This window comes from Nelumbo nucifera, chromosome 1 (assembly GCF_055504915.1).
Source record: "Nelumbo nucifera cultivar China Antique chromosome 1, China Antique-T2T, whole genome shotgun sequence".
Classification (NCBI taxonomy): Eukaryota; Viridiplantae; Streptophyta; class Magnoliopsida; order Proteales; family Nelumbonaceae; genus Nelumbo; species Nelumbo nucifera.
In genome coordinates, this window is record NC_142649.1 from 43,037,720 (window position 1) to 43,058,649 (window position 20,930).

At 38.1% G+C, this 20,930-nt stretch overlaps 1 protein-coding gene across 1 annotated transcript in view; it reads right to left on the reverse strand.

Moving 5' to 3' along the window:
* The window catches only part of LOC104587978 (chloroplastidic phosphoglucan, water dikinase (ATGWD3)), a 68,136-nt gene extending 47,417 nt beyond the window's left edge, over positions 1–20,719 (reverse strand). Inside the window, exons 1-9 of the mRNA XM_010245763.3 lie at positions 20,300–20,719; positions 19,613–20,204; positions 5,597–5,683; positions 5,372–5,503; positions 2,951–3,076; positions 2,681–2,859; positions 1,864–1,948; positions 1,417–1,584; positions 1,272–1,324 (exon numbers count right to left, since the gene is read on the reverse strand). Of these exons, the coding sequence (XP_010244065.1) occupies positions 1,272–1,324; positions 1,417–1,584; positions 1,864–1,948; positions 2,681–2,859; positions 2,951–3,076; positions 5,372–5,503; positions 5,597–5,683; positions 19,613–20,204; positions 20,300–20,514 (1,637 nt within the window). The 5' untranslated portion in view covers positions 20,515–20,719. The remainder of the gene's footprint in view (positions 1–1,271; positions 1,325–1,416; positions 1,585–1,863; positions 1,949–2,680; positions 2,860–2,950; positions 3,077–5,371; positions 5,504–5,596; positions 5,684–19,612; positions 20,205–20,299) is intronic.
* Between the last annotated feature and the right edge of the window lie 211 nt (positions 20,720–20,930).

The window sequence follows — 20,930 nt, forward strand, 5'->3', positions numbered from 1 at the left end:
CTAAGAATTTAAGACCATAACATGGACTTGTTTGGGCTTGCCTTGAGGGGCATGGCACAAAGGCGGCTCGTAGAATCAGGAATGTAATATGTTTTACATCACATTAGCTACTTGAAGTAATGCAATTGAGGAAAAAAAGAGATTGTGGGTTTTACATGCTTGAAAATGTTTTATATGTTTGATTTAATTTTTAAATTCTCATTTGAATATGCTTTACAAGTTATGTTTATTATTTTAATTTTAGATAATAGGTTTTTTAAAACATTTATTTTAATATTTAAGTTCACATTTTTTATTAATATTATGTTTAATATTTTTTTGAATTCTTTGACTTTTTTATTTTTTAGCATTTTTTGTATTTTTGTGCCTTGCTTCAAAAAGGTGCACACCCTCGCCTTGCACCTTGCGCTTTTAAAACACTGTCCAAGACAAGCGATTCACTGAACTACTAACATGATATTATCAATTTTTTGTGATGCTAATACCATTTTTTTGGAATAAGTTAAGGTCATTTTATTAAAGAGAAAACATACTAATTGATACCAATTCAAATTAATATTTAGGAGATTTTCTTTTCCATATAGGTATCATAATTGTAAGCTTAAAAGAGATCTGAAGTAATCAAGATTAAAAATACATACTTAAAACTAACCTAAGATCAGCAGATTTTAGAGTTTTGCTCAGAAGTCTCAAAGTACTACCATTTTTTTTTTTATGGGTCTCAAAGTACTACTGGTTTATCAATTAGAATCACTACAAAATGCACTAAAATGTTAAGATACCAGCAAATACTTGTTACCATGGCAAACCATATTGGTAAACTGAAAAATCAAGAAACAACAATACGGTATCAGCAAAATAACTCACACTTTAGTTCCTAGATTTAATTGAAAATCCTCTCCAAGATGCATATAATAAAACACAAATACAGTAAAGAGGAAAAAGTGCACAAATTAACTTTATTTTATTGACAATATGTACTAACTACATTCTCTAAGGGATAATTTGACACAGGGTCTTTCAAATGTTTCAACTGATTTTCAGGGAGCATAACCAGTGATTTAGATGGCAAAAGTTGGTCCCTTTTCAAAGAAGCAACATCTAAATACTGTAAGTTTTGCAAAAACCAGAAAAAAGGGCCTCAAGAGGTCCTCCCTGAAATGTTGTAGCAGATTTTTTTACTGTGCAACATTTCCAAGAAGCTAGACCGAATTAGCCCTTAACTCCAAGGGGAAGACAAGAATCTCAGTGAGTATCTAGACGAACATTACCTGCTTAAAAGAACAAAAGAATAGTCCTCTAGGCCAATCTCACAAAGACGCCACTGCAGATAAAAGTTATTCAGAAACAATTCCTTAAAAATCTATTGTATAAAACATAAAATAAAATTACTATTAATAATCAGAAAAACCTTACTTTTTGACGCATTGCTATTGCAGCATCAGGGGCATCATTGCGAAGACCACTTTCAAGACCTTTCACAATTACTGCTCTTAGACCCATCAAGGATTTCAAGGTTGTCATTAATAGATCAATGCCACCACTTTTAATAAAATTAGTTGATTCATCCAACCTATCCAGGTTCTGCAAAAGAAGCAATTCCTAACATATTATTATCCAATACCATTGTTAGAACAAAATATGCTGCAAGAGACTGAACATACAGAAGACATTAAAACTACAAAAAATCAATCATCAGTATTATTGCCAACAGAATGGCAGGAATATTTTGGAGGAAAGTTGATGGTGAAGATGAAATTCTATGCTCTTTTTCTTACCAGTGTCATTAACAAAGTATGTAAGTGCATGCTGACTTTTAAAATAATAAAATTAACCATAATAGCATTGGAAAGCAGCATTTACCTTCTTGCACTCCAAAAATAAACCAAGGGCAGATAGACCCTTTTCATCCAAAGATTCCCCGATTGATTCAAGTTGTTCAGCAAGGCTGCAATATCCACTATTACAATTAGAAAGGAAAACTAACAAAACCAAACAATTTCCTAGTTTCCTTCATCCATAAGTTGGCTCAAATTTTGTATAACCAGTACAAACTAAATAATTGTTAATCAACATAAAGAATGAAAACAGGAGAAACAAGGAACAACTAGAGGACAATGAGATTATGTATTTGTATTTTAACCAAGGAACTGCATTTAAGCACATCCAGCAGACTAGGAAACTTTACTGTTTTCACCTTGGAAACCAAATAATAAAATACTTTCACTTTTCAGTTTAATTTTATCTCTCTTTTTCTTCCAAACTTTTCTCCTCCCATCTTAATGCAGGTATTTAGCCCAAGCATCATATTGAAAGGATTCCCAAACTTTTTCCCTTTGTTAATTTTGTAAACCTTTTCTTCTTTGCCTATGGATGCTTCCTTTAGGGTTGCAGGCAATCATGTTGAATAAATTTCAAAATCATTGGCATCCAAGCTATGCAATCAAGTGTATACAAAACTATACCACAAAACTTGGACACTGACAAGAAATGGCAATATTTGGAAACCATGCTTGGCAGACAGTTCATACACATCCACTGCATGTCCATTTTCCTTTATTCATTGACTTAAGACATAAAGACAGCATGGAAAGTTCATAATATTTCTATATAATCACACATTTCTAGGCTTCTAGTTTGTTGTGATAATGAAAGGTCAAAACCATTTCTCTTAGCACACCTTCCAGCATTAAAGAAATCTTTGAGCTCACGATGGAATATCTTGAATTGCTCCAAAAATGCTTCACTATACTCCCCAGGGGTCCTGGTAATTCTAGCAAGCATTGCCTCTGTGGCAATCAAATCCTCTGGACCAGCATTTCGGTGAAGCTTATTTTGTATAGTATGCTTGATTTCTTGCTGGAATTAAGCAAAAATATGAAAAAATAAATCAACAGACACTATTTAACTAAAATTGCAATCTATTGACTAGCATTCCATGAGATGAAACCTTCAGATCATGAGGGATGTCGCCCCGATGAGCAATGTCTCTTATTCGAGTAAGAGGAACAGAAGCAGTGAATTCTGACTTAAATGATGGTAAACATGGATGAATCTTCGAAATGACAAGTTTTTCCTGTAAATGTATCAAGGAAAAAGATTTTTAATTTGAACAACATATACAAAAACAAAAGAAACACATAATAAGAAAAACTGAAGGTTGAAGAAGAAAAGGACAGAAGAAAGAACTAAGAAACAATTCTGACCATATTCAGAAAATAAATACCAGAAAGAAGATAGAATGTCTATTTATAGGACCCTAACATAAAGAATGCCTAAAAAAGGAATGCAGATCTACTTGAAAATGAATAAGTTTACAAAAAAAGTAGAGCAAAAAAATGAATATAGAACTTGGAGTCTTGGATAGTCTCAACACTCAACTATGGAACCCCTTTACAGTCCCTTTGAACACTCATAACCTGATGACTCTTACCTGGAAAATTGCCATTTTTCCCAAAACCTTTCCAATCCCAGCCAATCCCTTCATTTAGTCCTAAAATCATCCTTAAACCCCATTCTAGATAATTAATACCATCCTAATTTCACCCTTAGTCAGCCACCCTACATCAGTTTGGTATCAGAGCAGTTGTCCTACTAGAGCTGCAACTTGGGCTGGGATATCTCAAGCCCAACACGAAAAAGTTGGGTTGGGTTGGGTAGGGTCGAAATTCGGGTTACGTTTAGAGTTGAAAAATATGAACCTGACTTAGATTTGGGTTGGGTTAGGGTAGAGGACTTGGGTAACCTCACCCAACCCAAACCCAACATGTCTTCATTTTTGTATGTATGCATGTACATATGCAACTAAGAAGAGATTTCAAGGAAGGTGACCAGAAGTCACCCAAGAGAAGAAAAAGAAACAACTTTGGGTTGGGTTAAGGTAGAGGACTTGGGCAACCTCACCCAACCCAAGCCCGACATGTCTTCATGTTTGTATGTATGCATGTACAATCCCCTGAAGAAGAGCTTGAAGTTCAGCCTTTATTGAATCTCCAACCCCTATAGGCCCTGAAAACATAGCCAGCACTTTGTTTTCTGAGTTTCTGAAGACACCCCCTATGCCTGCCAGTCCCAGGTCCCCTATGGAGCTGCCATCAAAGTTCAGCTTTATTTTGTTTGAGAGGGAAGTATTAAGATGATTTGTTCTTTATTATTGGTTGTTTTTTATTCTTATTATATTTATGAAGTGTTGGCAAGAGGTACTTATGCCAACTTCAGTGTCATCATCACCATCATCATCCATGCCTTATCCCAAGTAAGAAACATGTCGGAAATGTCTGAAATATCGTATGGAAATATTGTAAAAATTACAGACATGGTGGAAACATCGTAAACTATGCAAAATATAGAATTATATTTTATGAAATGATAAAAGAAGCATAGGCATACTTTTTTAAATTATTATCTTGTTCCAAATCATTAAACAAAACTAACAAACTTAGGTTATAGACAAAGAACACGTTCTAAAGTTGCCTTGTAAACCTCAATATTCAAAGCTTCATGATAGAATGAGTTAAAGCAAAATTTAAACTCAGAAAATGTAAATGGTTGTAATAGGTCAACCAAATAATCAATTACACATACAAAAACTAATATTTAACTTCATATTTGAAATGAACATTGAACTAGCTCAAAGTGGTAATCATGTAAGTTAGGCAAGCAATAAAATTGTTACTCTACATATTTACAATGTTGTCACCAACTCATGTTATAATACTATCTCCTGTACTCCACACAGTGTTGGTAGTGTTTACTAGGGAATACATTGATTCTAGTAAACTTTCATACTGCTACCCATGGAAGTGGAAATGGAAATATGTTGTGGAAACTATCTATTGTACTCCACATAGTGCTGGTAGTGTTCATTGGAGAATATGTTGATTCCGGTAAAATTTCGTGTCGCTACCCATGGAAATGGAAATATGTCGTGAAAGGAAATTAGGGAGAGTTTAAACCATGATCCCAACTATATGGGGTCAGCTACTTATGTCAATTTCAGTGTAATGAGAAAAAATATAAATAGAAGAGTAGGCACATGCCCCATTACTTGTTGCCTCCCTTCAATCTTTCCCTCTTCTATCCTCTTCCTTTCTTCTCTACTTCCTTTCTTACTCTCTTACTCTTTCCATTTCTTTCATAACACTAAATCTACTAGAACAAACCTAGAATTTCCGATTCCAAGTTATCTAAATAAAAGATGATCATTGGAATCATTTTTACATCCCATACAATCAAAAGGTCAGTATACACATGGAAAAATAAGTCAAATACCATTGAAAGTCCAAATTTCAAAGCAGTGGAATGACATACTGAGACACTTCCATAGCAAGAAAAAGCAAATTGACAGATTCTTGATATGTTGAGAAAAAACCTGGGCTGATGTATCTTTCCCATAAGAAATTCTTTCCAGTTCACGAAATATGAACATGGAGATCTCAGCATGCATGTTTGGCCGACGATGACCTCCATCTTCAAAGCACGGAATCTGCCCCGTGTTTATCCACTGATAGAAAACCAAAGTATTAATTTTAAGACCACGAATAAGTGGGCTTGCACAAGGATGGTGGTGATACAAATACACACAATAAAAGACAACCTTCAGATAGATTGCAGAGTATATGAGAGCCTCGAAGCGGTCCCCATTTTTCAGGCTTTCTACCAGCAACTTGCGGACAACTTCCAACTGCACAAGTATAGGACAGTCAAAGAAAGAAGAGAGAGATAGATAGATAGATAGAGAGAGAGAGAGAGAGAGAGAGATTCAGGGGAGCAAGACAATCATATCTTTTGTGTGATGAGCCTTTATTTATGCACAATTACTGTGAAAGTTTTACACACCATTTTCTATATGTACTTTTGTGTAGGCATCCTTTGTGTAAGACCTAGATCTATATGTATGATATTTGAACACGCTCCTAAAATCTTTGACAACTAATAGAAATACTTGCCTTGTCACAAAGAAAAGTAAGCAAAGTAAGCATAGAAAACAACAACAAACAAAATACACAAGACTAAGCAAAGACAGCAAAGGATATAAGCTTAAACAATAAATACTTACTATTGCTTATGCAAATAAAAGACACTAAAAACTGCTAAACATACCACAGCAATGAGCAAACAAGAAGGGGCTAGAGAAACAGATGATGGGATACAAAAAGGTTGCAATTATCCTAAATAAGGAGAGCACTTGGAAAAGCTAATAAAGGAAATATAGATGAGGAAGTATTTAAGTTTTGACACCTACTGCTTTTACGTATTCTTTTTTGCAACTCCCACTGATTGGTTTTCAGTACTATAATCTAAAAAAATGGAAATAGTAATAGCATTCCAGCATATCATTACAAGTCAATGGACACAATCATATCAACGTGACACATATTCCTGCATTAAAAAAATAGTGTGAAAATGAAAACTATTAAGCTTGAGGGAGACTGTCAAGAAACCCCTAGGGAGTCCAGCACCACCCAAAGGGAGATGTCAAAGATCCTGTTAGGCGTGGCCAGTCGAGTCCTGCGCTAGCTCTGTCTAGCTCATCTCCTCTAACAATCGGCATGCAGCAACTCTCATCACAACAGGAGGAAGTGTTGGAAGATCCGGTGGTTGTTGAAGATGTCACAGAACGTGCAGTGGGGCCTGATTGTGATTCTCTAGAAAGAGAGGTTAGTACTGATATGTCTGAGGGGCTTCCAGTTGAGAAGGCAGTGGCTGAGACTTTCCCAGTGGGAACAATCTGGGGGCCAGGATGGTGAAGTGGGGGTGGAAAATAGGAAGATGAAGGCTGTAGAGGAGGCAGGAAGAGGTGGTAAGAAGAAGTTAGTCTATAACAGGAAAAGATGAGTAGAGGGTCTTAACACTGGATTGGAAGGGAAGAGGGAGGAGAAGTTGAGAATAGGAGTGGCTCTACGGAGGAACAACAGGGAGGATAAAGTAACAGAAGGGACAAGAAGGGAAGGGGATCAAGGGGTTTTGGAAGAGGCATGTAAGGGAGGTGTGGATTTAAATACTTTAGTCAAGAAGGAGGTGTCAAGGGGTAAATTGTTGGGTTTAATCTTCTAGGGAGGGAAAGATTTTGCAAGAAGAGCCTTTGAACAGTTCAAGAAAGCCAGGAGCAAAGAGAAGAGCAAGAGAGAGGATGTCCTATCGAAGAGCAGTGGCTAGGATGAAAAAGGGAGAGAGGAGAAGGTTATAGGAGAGGATATGCGAGAAATTGGGCCTCTATTTGTTTGTAGGGGTCAGACAGGGTTTTGAGGATGAGGATTTTGAGCTGGAACACTAGGGATCTGAGGGAGAAGAAAAGAAGAGCAGTGGCCAGGAACTTAATCAGAAGATTCAAACCAAAGGTTGACCTTCTCCAGGAAACAAAGTTAGAGACTTTCAACATGAACCTAAAGGAAGAGATCTGGGGGCAAAGGTCGCGGGGAGTAGCTGGATGCTGAGGGGCTTTCAGTGTGGGAGGGGGGGGTTAATTAGTTAATTTAATCGAACTATAAATATAATAGTTTGATAACCCAATATACATCTCATTGGTTCTGGTGCTCCCTGAGTTTGAAATGATAAGGAGATCAGATTTGGGAGCAAATTTTTGGAATGTACTTGAAATCTAGAATTGTAACAGCCAATAGTATGTCTCTTGCTGGTTTGTAGTTGTTGTATTTTTGTCAAGGTGCCATCTTGTCATCCTTTTTGTAATCTATTTTCTATTAATAATTTTTTTTTGTTACTCTTCAAAAAGGTTTAGTTGATATTTAAATTTCATTCCTTTTTGTAAATTCATCCAGCGAGATTAAGATCATATATAATAATGATACACATTCTGTCTCTTCTTGTTATTCCACTATGTCATTATGTGGTATTTAGTAATGCAAACTGATTATATTAGAGGAAAATCAAGACAATCATGTAGGAGAAATGGACGACTTTGCAAAAAAGGGGAAAAGTGAAACAGAAAAAGAATGGTAGGAAAGGTATTTCACCCACAAACAGAATCCTAACTATTTTAGAAGAAAATCAAGGCAAATATGTTTTATTGCATGGTTAAACTATCAACATTGAAAAGTGCACCAATAGGTCAATTTTGAGAAGCACACAATGGATACCCATGCAATCCTATAGTGGATTCTATCCTTCCCTTGATTATTTCTTCAGACTTGAGTATCCGGATGGATTTAATAGATTTGAGAGTGATGAGGTTGTTTCCCTTCTCGATTCTCTTATATATTTTTCCTTTCCCCAATAGGTATTGATCAGATAGTTTAGTCCATAGACTCCCTAGGTAGTTTTCTTGTTCCTCCTTTTACAAGATTTTGTATTTGTCCCCTAAATTCCCCTTGCCTTCAAACAAAACTCTCTAGAATGGTCCTATTACACAAAAATAAAAAATAAAAGCTTTATGCCAGGAAGCTGTTCTGGAGATAATCAACACTTGTGATGCTTCAATGAAGACAAAAAGCTTGGTGTCTCTTATCTCATGTGTGCAACCATGTATTCTTTGTTTTAAGTGCTTAAACCGTCAACTAACTAATCTTTCATGTCCTTATAAGATAGTGATATGGAACAACTTTCACATCTTAGGATCTCTTGGTATCTCCCATAAGATATTGTAGATCTATTCTCCTCTCAATTGACTCTCCTCAGTAGTAATAAGATACCAAAATATATATATATATATATATATATATATATATATATCTTATTGAGATACTAGTGTGCAAGTTGGGTGGTTTGGGTTGGGTTGAGGGTCACCCAGGCTAACCCTAAGACATAGACAGTGGCTTCAATTCTGCCCCAACAAGAGGTTAATCCTGAGTTTACCAACTCAGGCCCAACGCGAGCTTAACCCAACACAACTTGGGGCAGGCTTAGGCTCAATCAGGCTCAGGAAAGCTTGATTGGACCAGAGCAAGTTGGTCAGATTTGAATGGTTTTTCAATGTATTTTTTACATTCACCTTTTATTGGACTTTTTTAATCAATAACTGTAATGATTTATTTAAAAATCAAATCAGAATACAATCAAACATTGAAATTGGGAGAGATAAGCTCTCTTAATTCTCACCCTAAATCTTACTTCAAGTTACAACCGAGCCCAAAAAAGAAGACTTCTACCACTCTTGTCATCCTCGGTGATCACCCAAATCCAGCTTCTCTTTTTAGAAGAGTAAATGAAAATTCATTAAATCAGAAAAGATGAGTAAAATCCAAATGGTGACAAGGTATCACCACTACTCACACAACAACTAACTCTTAAAAAGAAAATAAATTAATCCAAATTACAACAGCTGAATCTCTAGAACATTCCAAAAACTCTTCCCAATTTCAGATCTGCTGATTTGATCAAATTCTGGTAGCACCCAAACCCAATCCGCTACTAGCTTCCCAACCAGAGCAACTAGTGTTTCAGTGTTCTTTGATCTGTCATCAAATAGTTTTCTATTTCTTTCATTCCAAAGAACCCAGCACACCGCAAAAGGAATGCAGCTCCAAACTATCCTTGATTTCCTGATCCTGTTAAAGCTTGGCCAGGAAGAGAAGACTTCTGCCGTAGAGCTTGGCTGGGAAACACTCTCCCCAAATAAAGAGAAGTAGAAGCTCCAAATGACCTTTGCTGTCTTGCAAGAGTAGAACAGATGAAAGACAGTTTCTTCACCCTCCCAACATAATACGCAGACATTTGCCAAGTAAATCCCTCTGCTATTTAGCGGGTCAGCAGTAAGTATGCTGTCCAAAGCAGCTAACCAAGTGAAAGCTTCCACTCTGGGAGGAACTGGGTTCCCCCAAATCCCCTCCAATTGATCTGAGTTCAGCTGATCCTTCACCAACGCCATGTAGAAAGACACCCTATCCCTGGACTCTTTCCACCACAACCCATCCCTCAAAGAGGGAGAGACTTCAACTTTCTGAAGTGTTTCCAGCAGCTGAACACATTCTGCGACCTCCCGGTCCAGCAATGGTCTTCTAAACTTGGGACACCATACAATCTGGTCACCCCTCAGTTCAAAGCAATGGGCTACCTTGATTTGATGTTCAGTCAACTTGTACAGCTCCGGGCATACCACACAAAGTTTTCCTGCTGCACACCACTCATCCTCCCAAAAAATCTTATCCTTGACCCATCACCTACCTTAAATCTAACTGAAGATTTAAACATTTGATTGAAATGCATTATTCCCTTCCATACACTCACCCCATAAGAATTTGAAACCTCCCTTGATTCCCATCCAAACCTCACCAACCCATATTTGTCAGCTACTACTCCCCTCCAAAGAGACCCTCTCTCCTTCTCCAACCCAAACCTCCACAGCCATTTACCCAAAAGGACCTCGTTGAAAGCCTTTACCCTCCTAATTCCCAAACCCCAAAATCCATCTTTCTCCCTATTCCTTTCTTACCTTAGTCAAACACCTTCTTCCTGACGTCACATACCTTTTAAATTTTGAGCAATTGAAACCTAGAAGCCTTCTTTTGTCCTCTTCACCCTTCCTAAACAGATTGGCCTTCCTACTATCATTAATGTCAACATTCATGACCTGGGCCCCACTTGATTCTCCATTGAGCCCGGCAATCTTAATCATCTCTTTAAAATCCACCAACTTCTTCTTATTAAGGTCGTCCACGTGTCCCACCTCCCCTTTCTCCATGTCATCTTCGCAACCCACTAAAACAACCGAACCCTCCCTTTCAGTTAAGCTAGCCTACTTCAGTTGAGCCCCACACAATCCCTAACTCTTCAATTTCTTACAAGCTCCAACTTCATCATGATCCATCCAGCCTTCCCCATTCTTTTTCTTAAAATACCAAAAATACCCTCATCTTCTGAACACTACCTGTCCGTTTGGCTTCTCACTCACATCGTCTGAACACTAAGCTCTCTTGTAGCTGAACTCCCTCCACTCTTCAAATTCATCCACCCCCCTTAAAGGGTAGGTCCCTTCAACGACAAGTCTTAATTCATACCTCTCCCTAGCAAAGCAGAGAGATAACAACGTTTGCACCATCTAGATCTCTGCAACTTCCACCAGAATCTGCGCAACATTCAAGTTCTGCCATGAAATCGTTTTTGCCTCCACAAATCTAAACCTTCCACAAGCATCCCCACAGCTTTGAACGTAGGAAAAATCCAAGAATGTAAAAGGAATACCAAAAATTATAATCCAGACCAAGCTCGACAAACCCACATCTCTGATAGCACCAACAAGGGGAAACCACCTCCCAATTCTAATATCCGGATGTCGCACATTATTTTGTTCTCACTCCAGAATAAGGTTCACCTCCACCACACTAACAAACGTAGAGAGGAAGAATCCAACATTTAGTTTCCTTACCTACAAAGATTTTCTTGGGCACCATACAGCAACAGCCCACTCCCTAACCTCTTCCACATCTGAATGAGAATTAACAAATCAACCACCAAACTCCTCTCCAACACCCTACGATTAACATGAACATCATTTGTTGGGTTCACAAACACCTCCATCCCAACTCAATGTTAGTGCTTATAGTTTCTAAAAAGCATAGTTGTCAAGGTAACACCTAGGCAACAAGGCACCCTTGGAGGCTCACCTTGCCTAATCACCAAGCAGTTTTGTACAGTTTGTTATAAAATACTTTTATATTCTTAATTTTTTGAGGTTATAATTATAAAATAGACATTATTAAACTAAAATAGTCATTCTGTGTGTTTATATAGTAGTTTCTTTTTATTATTTTCTTATTTGTTAGGACTAAATCAACACAAAAAATGCTAAATGCTGTATTGAACCCTCAAAGACTTAAACAGCTGAACCAATAAGTAAGGAAGAACTTAAAATGTTGTCTAATCAACACATTTTCTTCTTCCACATCTTCTTCTTCTTATTCTTCCACCTTTTTTTCTTCTTTTCCTATAACAAAAAAGGGGGGTTCAGGCCCAATATTTTTTAAATTTTCTTTTCTTCCTTCTTTTTCTTCTCATGAATATATTGGAATATGTTGATTTTCTATAATTTAACATGAAGTTTATACTTTTCTTACGAAAATCATGGATAATTATTAAGGAAATATGGTTATGGAACCTAGGGAACTACCCTAGGATATATGTTTTTTACTTAAAAAAAATCCATTGCCTAGGCACCCCCCTGTCACCTAGCCTCACCTTGGTGCCTTGAAAACCATGCTAAAAAACCCTTAACCCTTGGAAGCAATGAAATAGTGAAAGGCCAATGAATAGAAAGGAACATCTAAATTTGCATATTTACACCCCACTGTGAGTAATAAGGTTAATGAAGATAAATTATCATGGAACCTTTGTACACCTTCCATTACCACCAAAATCTCAGCCCTTGAGGAAACCCCTTTACCAACTAGGCCTGAAAAAACTGCATATGTTTTGCCCTCCTCATTTCTGAAAACACCTCCAAAGCCCGATGGCCCTAGGTTACCCGCACTGTTTCCATCAAAATGATTTTCTTTCTCCATCTAATTAATGATATCATTCTAAAGTCTTAATGGTCCCGAAAAAAGGTCATCATCATTGCAGCTGCATGGTCATGTTCTTGCGAGACATTCTGTGTCCAGTTGTCCTGATGTGATATTCTTTGAACATGCCTTAACATAAAGCACATTTCTCCGAATCAAACTGTGATGAAGAACCAGCGTGAAAAGCAGCAGTTGGATCTGGTGTGGGATTCTGAGTAGGTTGTCGATCTGAACCAAGATAGGAGATATCAAACCTACGTCTACACTTCCAAACACCATGACCAGGGATGTTGCACAATTGACATATAATATTGCTACATCCACGACCTCTTCTGGAACCATCATTTTGGTTCCCACGACCGGCTCTGCCTCTACCGCAGATCCAAATAATTAACCATCATTTCGGGGTACTGCACATTTCTTTGGGGCAATTTAGTTACTTGGAGAAGCAAGAAGCAAAGTGTAGTTGCTAGAAGCAATGTTGAGGCTGAATTCAGATCAATGGCTCAAGGAGTGTGTGAGGTTCTTTGGCTAAAGAGGGTGCTAGTAGATCTTAAGAGACCAGTGAGTTTTCCTATGAAATTGTATTGTGATAACAAAGCAGCTATCAACATTGCTCATAATCTGGTTCTACATGACAGGACTAAACATGTTGAGATTGACAGACACTTTATAAAGGAGAAACTTGAAGAAGGAATAATTTGCACTCCGTTTGTACCAACCACGCAGCAAGTTGTAGATGTTTTGACTAAGGGCTTGTTGAGATAGCCATTTGAATTTCAAGTTAGCAAGTTGGGCATGATAGATATCTTTGCACCAATTTGACAAGATATGATTTGCGGCAAATTAAGAAAGATATGATTTGCTGCAAATTTAGAAAGATTTGATTTGATTGATTATAGATTTGAATAAATTTAGGAAAGATTAGATTTGAATAAAATTAGGAAAGTCATATCCTAGGATTAAGGGAAAGATTTAATCAATCCCTAATTGAGAGAGATTCTAGGAGTAATTGAGAGAGATCCTAGGAGTTTGTCTCTCCTATCTTTTCTTATTTAAGTTGTATGCTCAACATGTTTTATCAACACATTATCAATACAGAAGTATTTCTTCTTCTCTCCCTCTTCATTTCTTCTTCTCTTCCTCTTTATTTTTCCACATGGTATCAGAGCTTTAGGGTCCGATCATGAATTTTAAGGCCGCCATGGTTGGCTCTGTTTCAGCCTCTTCGGATGCTACTAGTGGTGTGACATCTTTGAAGGGAGGTATTCAATCAACAGCCATCTCTCTCTCTGAGAATTCTCTTCAGATTACCATTCACAAATTGAATGGAAAGAATTATCTTGAGTGGTCTCAGTCCGTGCGGTTGGTGATCGACGGCAAAGGGAAACTCGGCTATTTGAATGGCAAAGTAAAACCGCCAGCCACTGATGATCCAAAGTACAGGCAGTGGCGTTCTGAAAATTCTATGGTTACTGCCTGGCTGATCAACTCTATGGATCCTGTGGTTGGAAAACCATTCATGTTCCTGCCGACTGCTCGTGATGTGTGGGAAGCTGTTAGGGAAACCTATTCAGATCTGGACAATCATTCACAATTGTTCGAACTGAATGCCCAAATGTGGAAGATGCAGCAAGGTAAGCATGAAGAAACTGATTATTATAATGAGATGATGGTTGTTTGGCGGGAGCTGGATTTATTTGAAGAAGAATGGGAAAGTCCGAGTGACAGTGCTCGGTACAAAAAGAAGATAGAAAGAGGTCGGGTCTTTCTCTTCTTGGCTGGTTTGAATAAAGAACTCGATGAGGTTCGGGGACGTATCTTAGGGCGAAAGCCCTTGCCTACTATAAGAGAAGTTTTTTCAGAAGTGCGTAGAGAAGAAGCACGGCGGCAAGTGATGTTGAAGAATGTTAATGAAACGAAAACTGAGAATGAAGGGTCCGCTCTTGTGGCCCAAGGTGCAGACGTAGACGGAGATAAACGAGGAGGAAAGCAAAGGCCTTGGTGTGATCATTGTAAAAATCTATGGCATACTCGGGAAACCTGCTGGAAGCTACACGGGAAACCAGCAGGTTGGAAGAAAAAATCAGACAGTGACAACAAGTCAGGGGGAGATGTCCGCGCGCTTCAAGTAAGCAATTCGGATCCAGGGCAGCAATCATCCTCAGAGTCTCTTCCTTTCACAAAAGAACAAATAGAGCACTTATATAAAATGTTTCAATCTCAATCATTAAGAAACTCTAACCCATCCTGCTCTCTAGCCCAGTCAGGTAATTTTTTCACTGCAGCCATTGCTTGTACCAAATCTAATGGCTCTTGGATATTAGATTCAGGTGCCACTGATCATATGACCGGCACTTCACAATTCTTCTCTTCATATACACCATGTGCAAGGAATCAAAAGGTTAAAATTGCATATGGTTCCTTTGCTACTGTTGCTGGGAAAGGAACTATGTCTATTTCTCCTTCTCTAAACCTTAAAGATGTTCTACATGTTCCTAACCTATCATACAATCTATTATCTGTCAGAAAACTAACCCTTGATCATAATTGTCGGGTTAATTTTTTGTCTTCTTGTTGTGAATTTCAGGATTTAACCTCGGGGAAGATGATTGAGGGTGCTAAACTGGATGGCGGCCTCTACCTCTTTTATAAAGGATCAACCTTTGGAAGGCAAGACCGACAGACTTGTTTCAGCTCTATCTCGGTTTCTAGTGACAGTGAAGTTTTGTTATGGCATTATTGGTTAGGACATCCTAGCTTTCAATATTTAAAGCATCTATTTCCCAAGTTATTCATGAATAAAAATCATTCATGTTTTAAGTGTGAATCTTGTGAATTAGCAAAACATCATCGTGTTGTTTTTCCATCCCAACCATATAAAAAATCAAAACCATTTACCATGATTCACAGTGATGTTTGGGGTCCTTCTAGAGTAACAACTCTTTCTGGAAAGTGTTGGTTCATTACTTTTATTGATGATCATACTAGGGTCACTTGGGTTTTCCTTTTAAAAGAGAAATCAGATGCTGAAACTGTGTTTAAAACTTTCTATAACATGGTTCAAACACAATTTCAGACTCAGATTAAAATTTTTCGCAGTGATAATGGAAAGGAATTTTTTAACAATGTGTTAGGGAATTTTTTTGCTGAGAAAGGAATTGTACACCAAAGTTCGTGTAATAATACACCTCAACAAAATGGGGTGGCTGAAAGGAAAAACAAACATCTCCTTGAAGTTGCTAGAGCCCTAAGCTTTCAAACTAAGGTTCCTAAGTATCTTTGGGGAGAAGCCGTTTTAACAGCCACTTATTTGATTAACAGACTGCCTACATGAATTTTGGATTTTAAAACACCCATACAGGTTTTCATTGACTGTTTTCCAAACTCTCGGCTAGTGACAAACATTCCCTTAAAAATTTTTGAAAGTGTGGCCTTTGTTCATAACCATGATCCTAAACGTTCAAAACTTGATCCAAAAGCACATAAATGTATTTTTGTAGGCTATCCCACTAATCAAAGAGGTTACAAATGCTTGATCCAGTTTTGAAAAGGATGTTTGTGACTATAGATGTCACATTCTTTGAAGGAACCTCCTACTACAGACACTCCCATCTTCAGGGGGGAGAGCAACACTAGTGAAGATGGTCTTTTAATTGGTTCTGATTTAATGTTTGAATTTGTCCATAACGATGTTCCTCACAACCAGTCACCGAAAGAAAGTAAGGCAGAAAATACAAAATCAATGGAAACAAATGAATTAAATATTAAAAATGAACAACCTTCGGTGATGTCATCTCAAAATAAAAAAGCTGAAACAACAGAGATGTGTGCGAAACAGTATAAAGGCCTTGTATATTCAAGGGAACATCTAGCACTGAAAAGGAGAGGCACTATTCCGCAGCATCAACAAGAATCTGATCTGAGGGTGGATCATGAAATTCATGATAATTCTCCAAAAATACCTGAAAATATTCCTCCAGGTAATTCTAATTCTTCCAGTCAGCTTGATCTTCCCATTGCTCTTAGGAAAGGTGTTAGGTCTTGTACAAAACATCCTTTGTCAAATTTTGTATCTTACAAAAATATTTCACCTTCATATTGTGCCTTTATTTCACAAGTGTCTAGTGTTTCCATTCCTAACAGTATCCAGGAGGCTCTAAATGTTCTTGAGTGGAAAGAAACTGTTTTTGAGGAGATGAGAGCTTTGGAAAAGAATTCTACTTGGGAGAAAGTGGATCTGCCGGATGGAAAGACAGTTGTTGGTTGTAAATGGGTGTTCACTCTGAAGTACAACTCAGATGGATCCTTGGAGAGATATAAGGCTCACCTAGTAGCTAAAGGCTTTACTCAGACGTATGGAGTGGACTACTCTGAGACCTTTTCTCCAGTGGCGAAACTAAATACAGTTCGAGTACTCTTATCTGTTGCAGCTAACCTTGACTGGCCACTGAATCGGCTGGATGTGAAGAATGCCTTTTTGAATGGAGACTTGGAAGAAGAAGTATATATGGAGCCTCCACCTGGTTTCACTGAAAAGTTTGGAACTAAGGTATGCAAGCTAAAAAAGTCTCTATATGGACTTAAACAGTCTCCAGAGCCTGGTTTGAAAGATTCACAAGGTTCGTTAAAAGTCAAGGATATAGTCAAGGACAATCTGATCATACTCTTTTCACAAAAAGATCCACCGAAGACAAGGTATCACTTCTGATTGTCTATGTTGATGGCATAATCTTGACTAGAGATGATATTGAAGAGATGAGCAAACTAAGCAAAGCTTAGCCAAGGAATTCGAGATTAAAGACTTAGGCTAGCTAAGGTACTTTCTTGGAATGGATGTGGCTAGATCAAAGAAGGGCATTGTGGTTTCGCAACGAAAATATATTCTAGACCTCTTGAAAGAAACCGGAATGAGTGGATGCAAACCTTCAGACACTCCGATAGAAGTTAAGGCTAAACTCGGAGAAGTTAAAGATGGGGTTCCAGTATATGCAGGTAGATACCAAAGGCTGGTAGGAAGATTGATTTACTTGTCACATACACGTCCTGACATTGCCTTCGCTGTGAGCATGGTGAGTCAATTTATGCACTCCCCGTACGAAGAACATCTTGAAGCTGTGTATCGAATTCTTAAGTATCTAAAAGGCACACCAGGAAAAGGACCCTTCAAGAAAAATGAGAAGAGAGGGGTTGAAGTGTATATAGATGCGGATTGGGCAGGCTCAATCACTGATAGAAGGTCAACTTCGGGGTACTGCACATTTCTTTGGGGCAATTTAGTTACTTGGAGAAGCAAGAAGCAAAGTGTAGTTGCTAGAAGCAGTGTTGAGGCTGAATTCAGATCAATGGCTCAAGGAGTGTGTGAGATTCTTTGGCTAAAGAGGGTGCTAGCAGATCTTAAGAGACCAGTGAGTTTTCCTATGAAATTGTATTATGATAACAAGGCAGCTATCAGCATTGCTCATAATCCGGTTCTACATGACAGGACTAAACATGTTGAGATTGACAGACACTTTATAAAGGAGAAACTTGAAGAATGAATAATTTGCACTCCGTTTGTACCAACCACGCAGCAAGTTGCAGATGTTTTGACTAAGGGCTTATTGAAACAGCCATTTGAACTTCAAGTTAGTAAGTTAGGCATGATAGATATCTTTGCACCAACTTGAGGGGGAGTGTCGACAAGATATGATTTGCGGCAAATTAAGAAATATATGAGTTGCTGCAAATTTAGAAAGATTTGATTTGATTGATTACAGATTTGAATAAATTTAGGAAAGATTAGATTTGAATAAAATTAGGAAAGTCATATCCTAGGATTAAGGGAAAGATTTAATCAATCCCTAATTGAGAGAGATCCTAGGAGTTTGGCTCTCCAATCTTTTCTTATCTAAGTTGTATGCTCAACATGTTTTATCAACACATTATCAATACAGAAGTATTTCTTCTTCTCTCCCTCTTCATTTCTTCTTCTCTTCCTCTTTATTTTTCCACAATGTATAATAGGCTGACAATAGTGTGTCCAAATACACAAAAGAATTTTTCAAGTTCTTTGTAAACTCATTGAAAGTGATAAGGCCCTTCTAGATAGGCATGTAAATGTGCTATGATCCAAAATTTGGAGTGATCTTGCTCATTTCGCTTACTTGGCTTTGTCATTCTCTAGAAAGCAGGCCCCAAAAGAATTTTATCAAAAAAAAAAAAAAGAAAACAAGATTCAAATAAAGAAAGGTACTAGACTGCATTTGCACATAATCTTAGAGGAATAGGTTCTTCATTTATAGTGGCATTGCAAATTTACCAAGAAAGGTTATTCTGTAAGAACTTGCAAATGCTGACATCCACATTACCAGATGGGACTCCAGTGACTGTGGAACCATGTTATGGAACCTGCTACCGTTTATGTTGTGTGGGTTCTTTGCAAAAGTAGTATATTTGATAGAAAGAGCCCTCTCATACAGTTTGGTAATTATGAAGATTGAGCGGCAATAAGTTTAGTGGTTATAAATATGCTGAAGGTTTTGGAAGGGTTAAAGCAAACAGGAATAGATCTTTTCTCGTTCTTCTTTTGTTGTCTAGAGCAGTATACTTGCAAGGCTACTGTAATTACACAGGATTCCCCCCCCCCCTGATTTTGCAATTATTAATACAAGTGCCTTCACTACTTGTGAAGAAAAAAAGAAAGAAAAGAACAGTTTACTCAGAGAACAAGGCATTTACTATGATGGCAGAAGGGTATGATACAGGAAGGACTTTGACCGCACCCATCCTCCCAGTGAATTTTGATGAACACCAGTTGCTTAGTTACCACTTCTATGATACCAGTTTATCAAATTTTTAGGTACCATGCCTTTTCGATATCATAGTCTAGTCGGACGCAGAGAATAAAGGGAGATATTTGCTAAAATATGAAAAATTAAAAAAAAAAAAAAAAGTAACTGAAGAGCAACAAGAGTTTAGAGTAGAAAATATTGCCATAAAACTAGATGAAAGTAATACTCATTCAAATCGTTAAGTAAACATGAAAACCTGACTTTCCAGAATAAACTGAAAAGGAAATACTAAACATTATCAGAAACATGAACACCTTCATAAGTATTAAACAATTAAATACCACTGATTGACTGAATGCTGAGATGGGGCAAAATAATAGAGCTTACCTTCCGCCACCAATTCCTGGCACTCCGATCACCTTCAACAAACTTCAATGCCAACCCTTCAAGGCCTTCAGTGTTCCACGTTCTCTCAGTTTCTCTGTTTGTATGCTCATTTGATCGCATAAAAGATGCAGCTTTCCCTTGCCACTGCTCAACAAAAGGGCTTGGCTCTCCTTCCGGAACAGTCTCAGCATCAACAACCGCAGACCCATTGTCACTCGTATCCTCCTTCTCTGTCGCACCCAATGGCAATAAATTCACAGCCTCTCCGGTCTTATTCCAGTGACAGATCATCTCGAACCTCCCTCCCTCTGGCAGCTTCAAGCTACGATTATCGCCATTTTCCCAAATGATACTCTTATCCTTCCTCAGAATCACGAATTTGTATTCTACCTCTTCACCCCCTTTCATCTCCAAGTCGCACACCCATCCATTCTCCGTCCAATCCAAATTCACTTTCTTCTTCCAGGATCCCAACTCCTTCGACGAACCCAGCATCGCAACATGCTCTCCGAATTCAACTTGGTGATTCAAACGAACACTCAGCAGCACTTTCCCACGTCTCTTCCTCGACTCCATCTTCTTCTCTTCTTTCCTGCAACTCAATTGGTCGGTTTCTCTTACTTTGAGAGAAAGGAAACAGAGGAACACAAAAAACTGGGAAAATCGTAAGGAATGAAGCAGAAGTACCTTTCCTCCACAGACGAAACACCGCAAGTAATCCGAGATGAGCAACTCAGGGGACTGGTAGATTTCTCCACAAACCCTAAATAATGAAAAGAAAATGAGATTCTACGCTTGCGACGGAAGCTGCTGGGGAGCTTGTTTCGCCATTGACGGAGTAATTGCCTCTGGAAAGTATCGTCGTTGCAGGTGGAGCAGTGGAAGAGACGAAGAGAAGCCATGACCTCTTATTGCAGGTTCAGTTCAATAATCAAACCCCTACAAAGATATCAAATAAGAGCATTGCTTGCAGAAGACGGGATTTTGATTCGAATTCCAAAATCTGGAGTTTTCAGCATTACGGTGTCGGTGACGCTGAGCTCAAAATATCGGTGGCAGAGGTGATTTCATGTGACGATGAGCCTTTCTCCAACTTTTGCCACGTGCAAAAGAGCCCTTCATTTAACATAAATTTCATGATTCCGTCCCAGTTGATTAGTTGAGTTGCTAACTTGACAGGCCTACACGGCACGTCTAGGGAAACGCCAATAGGTGCTCCCATTTTAAAATTTCGGCTGCTAGGATATGTGATTAATGATTTAATGCACTCCGGTTCGGTTTTGCAATTATTTGAAAAATTTGTAAATCATCAATTTTC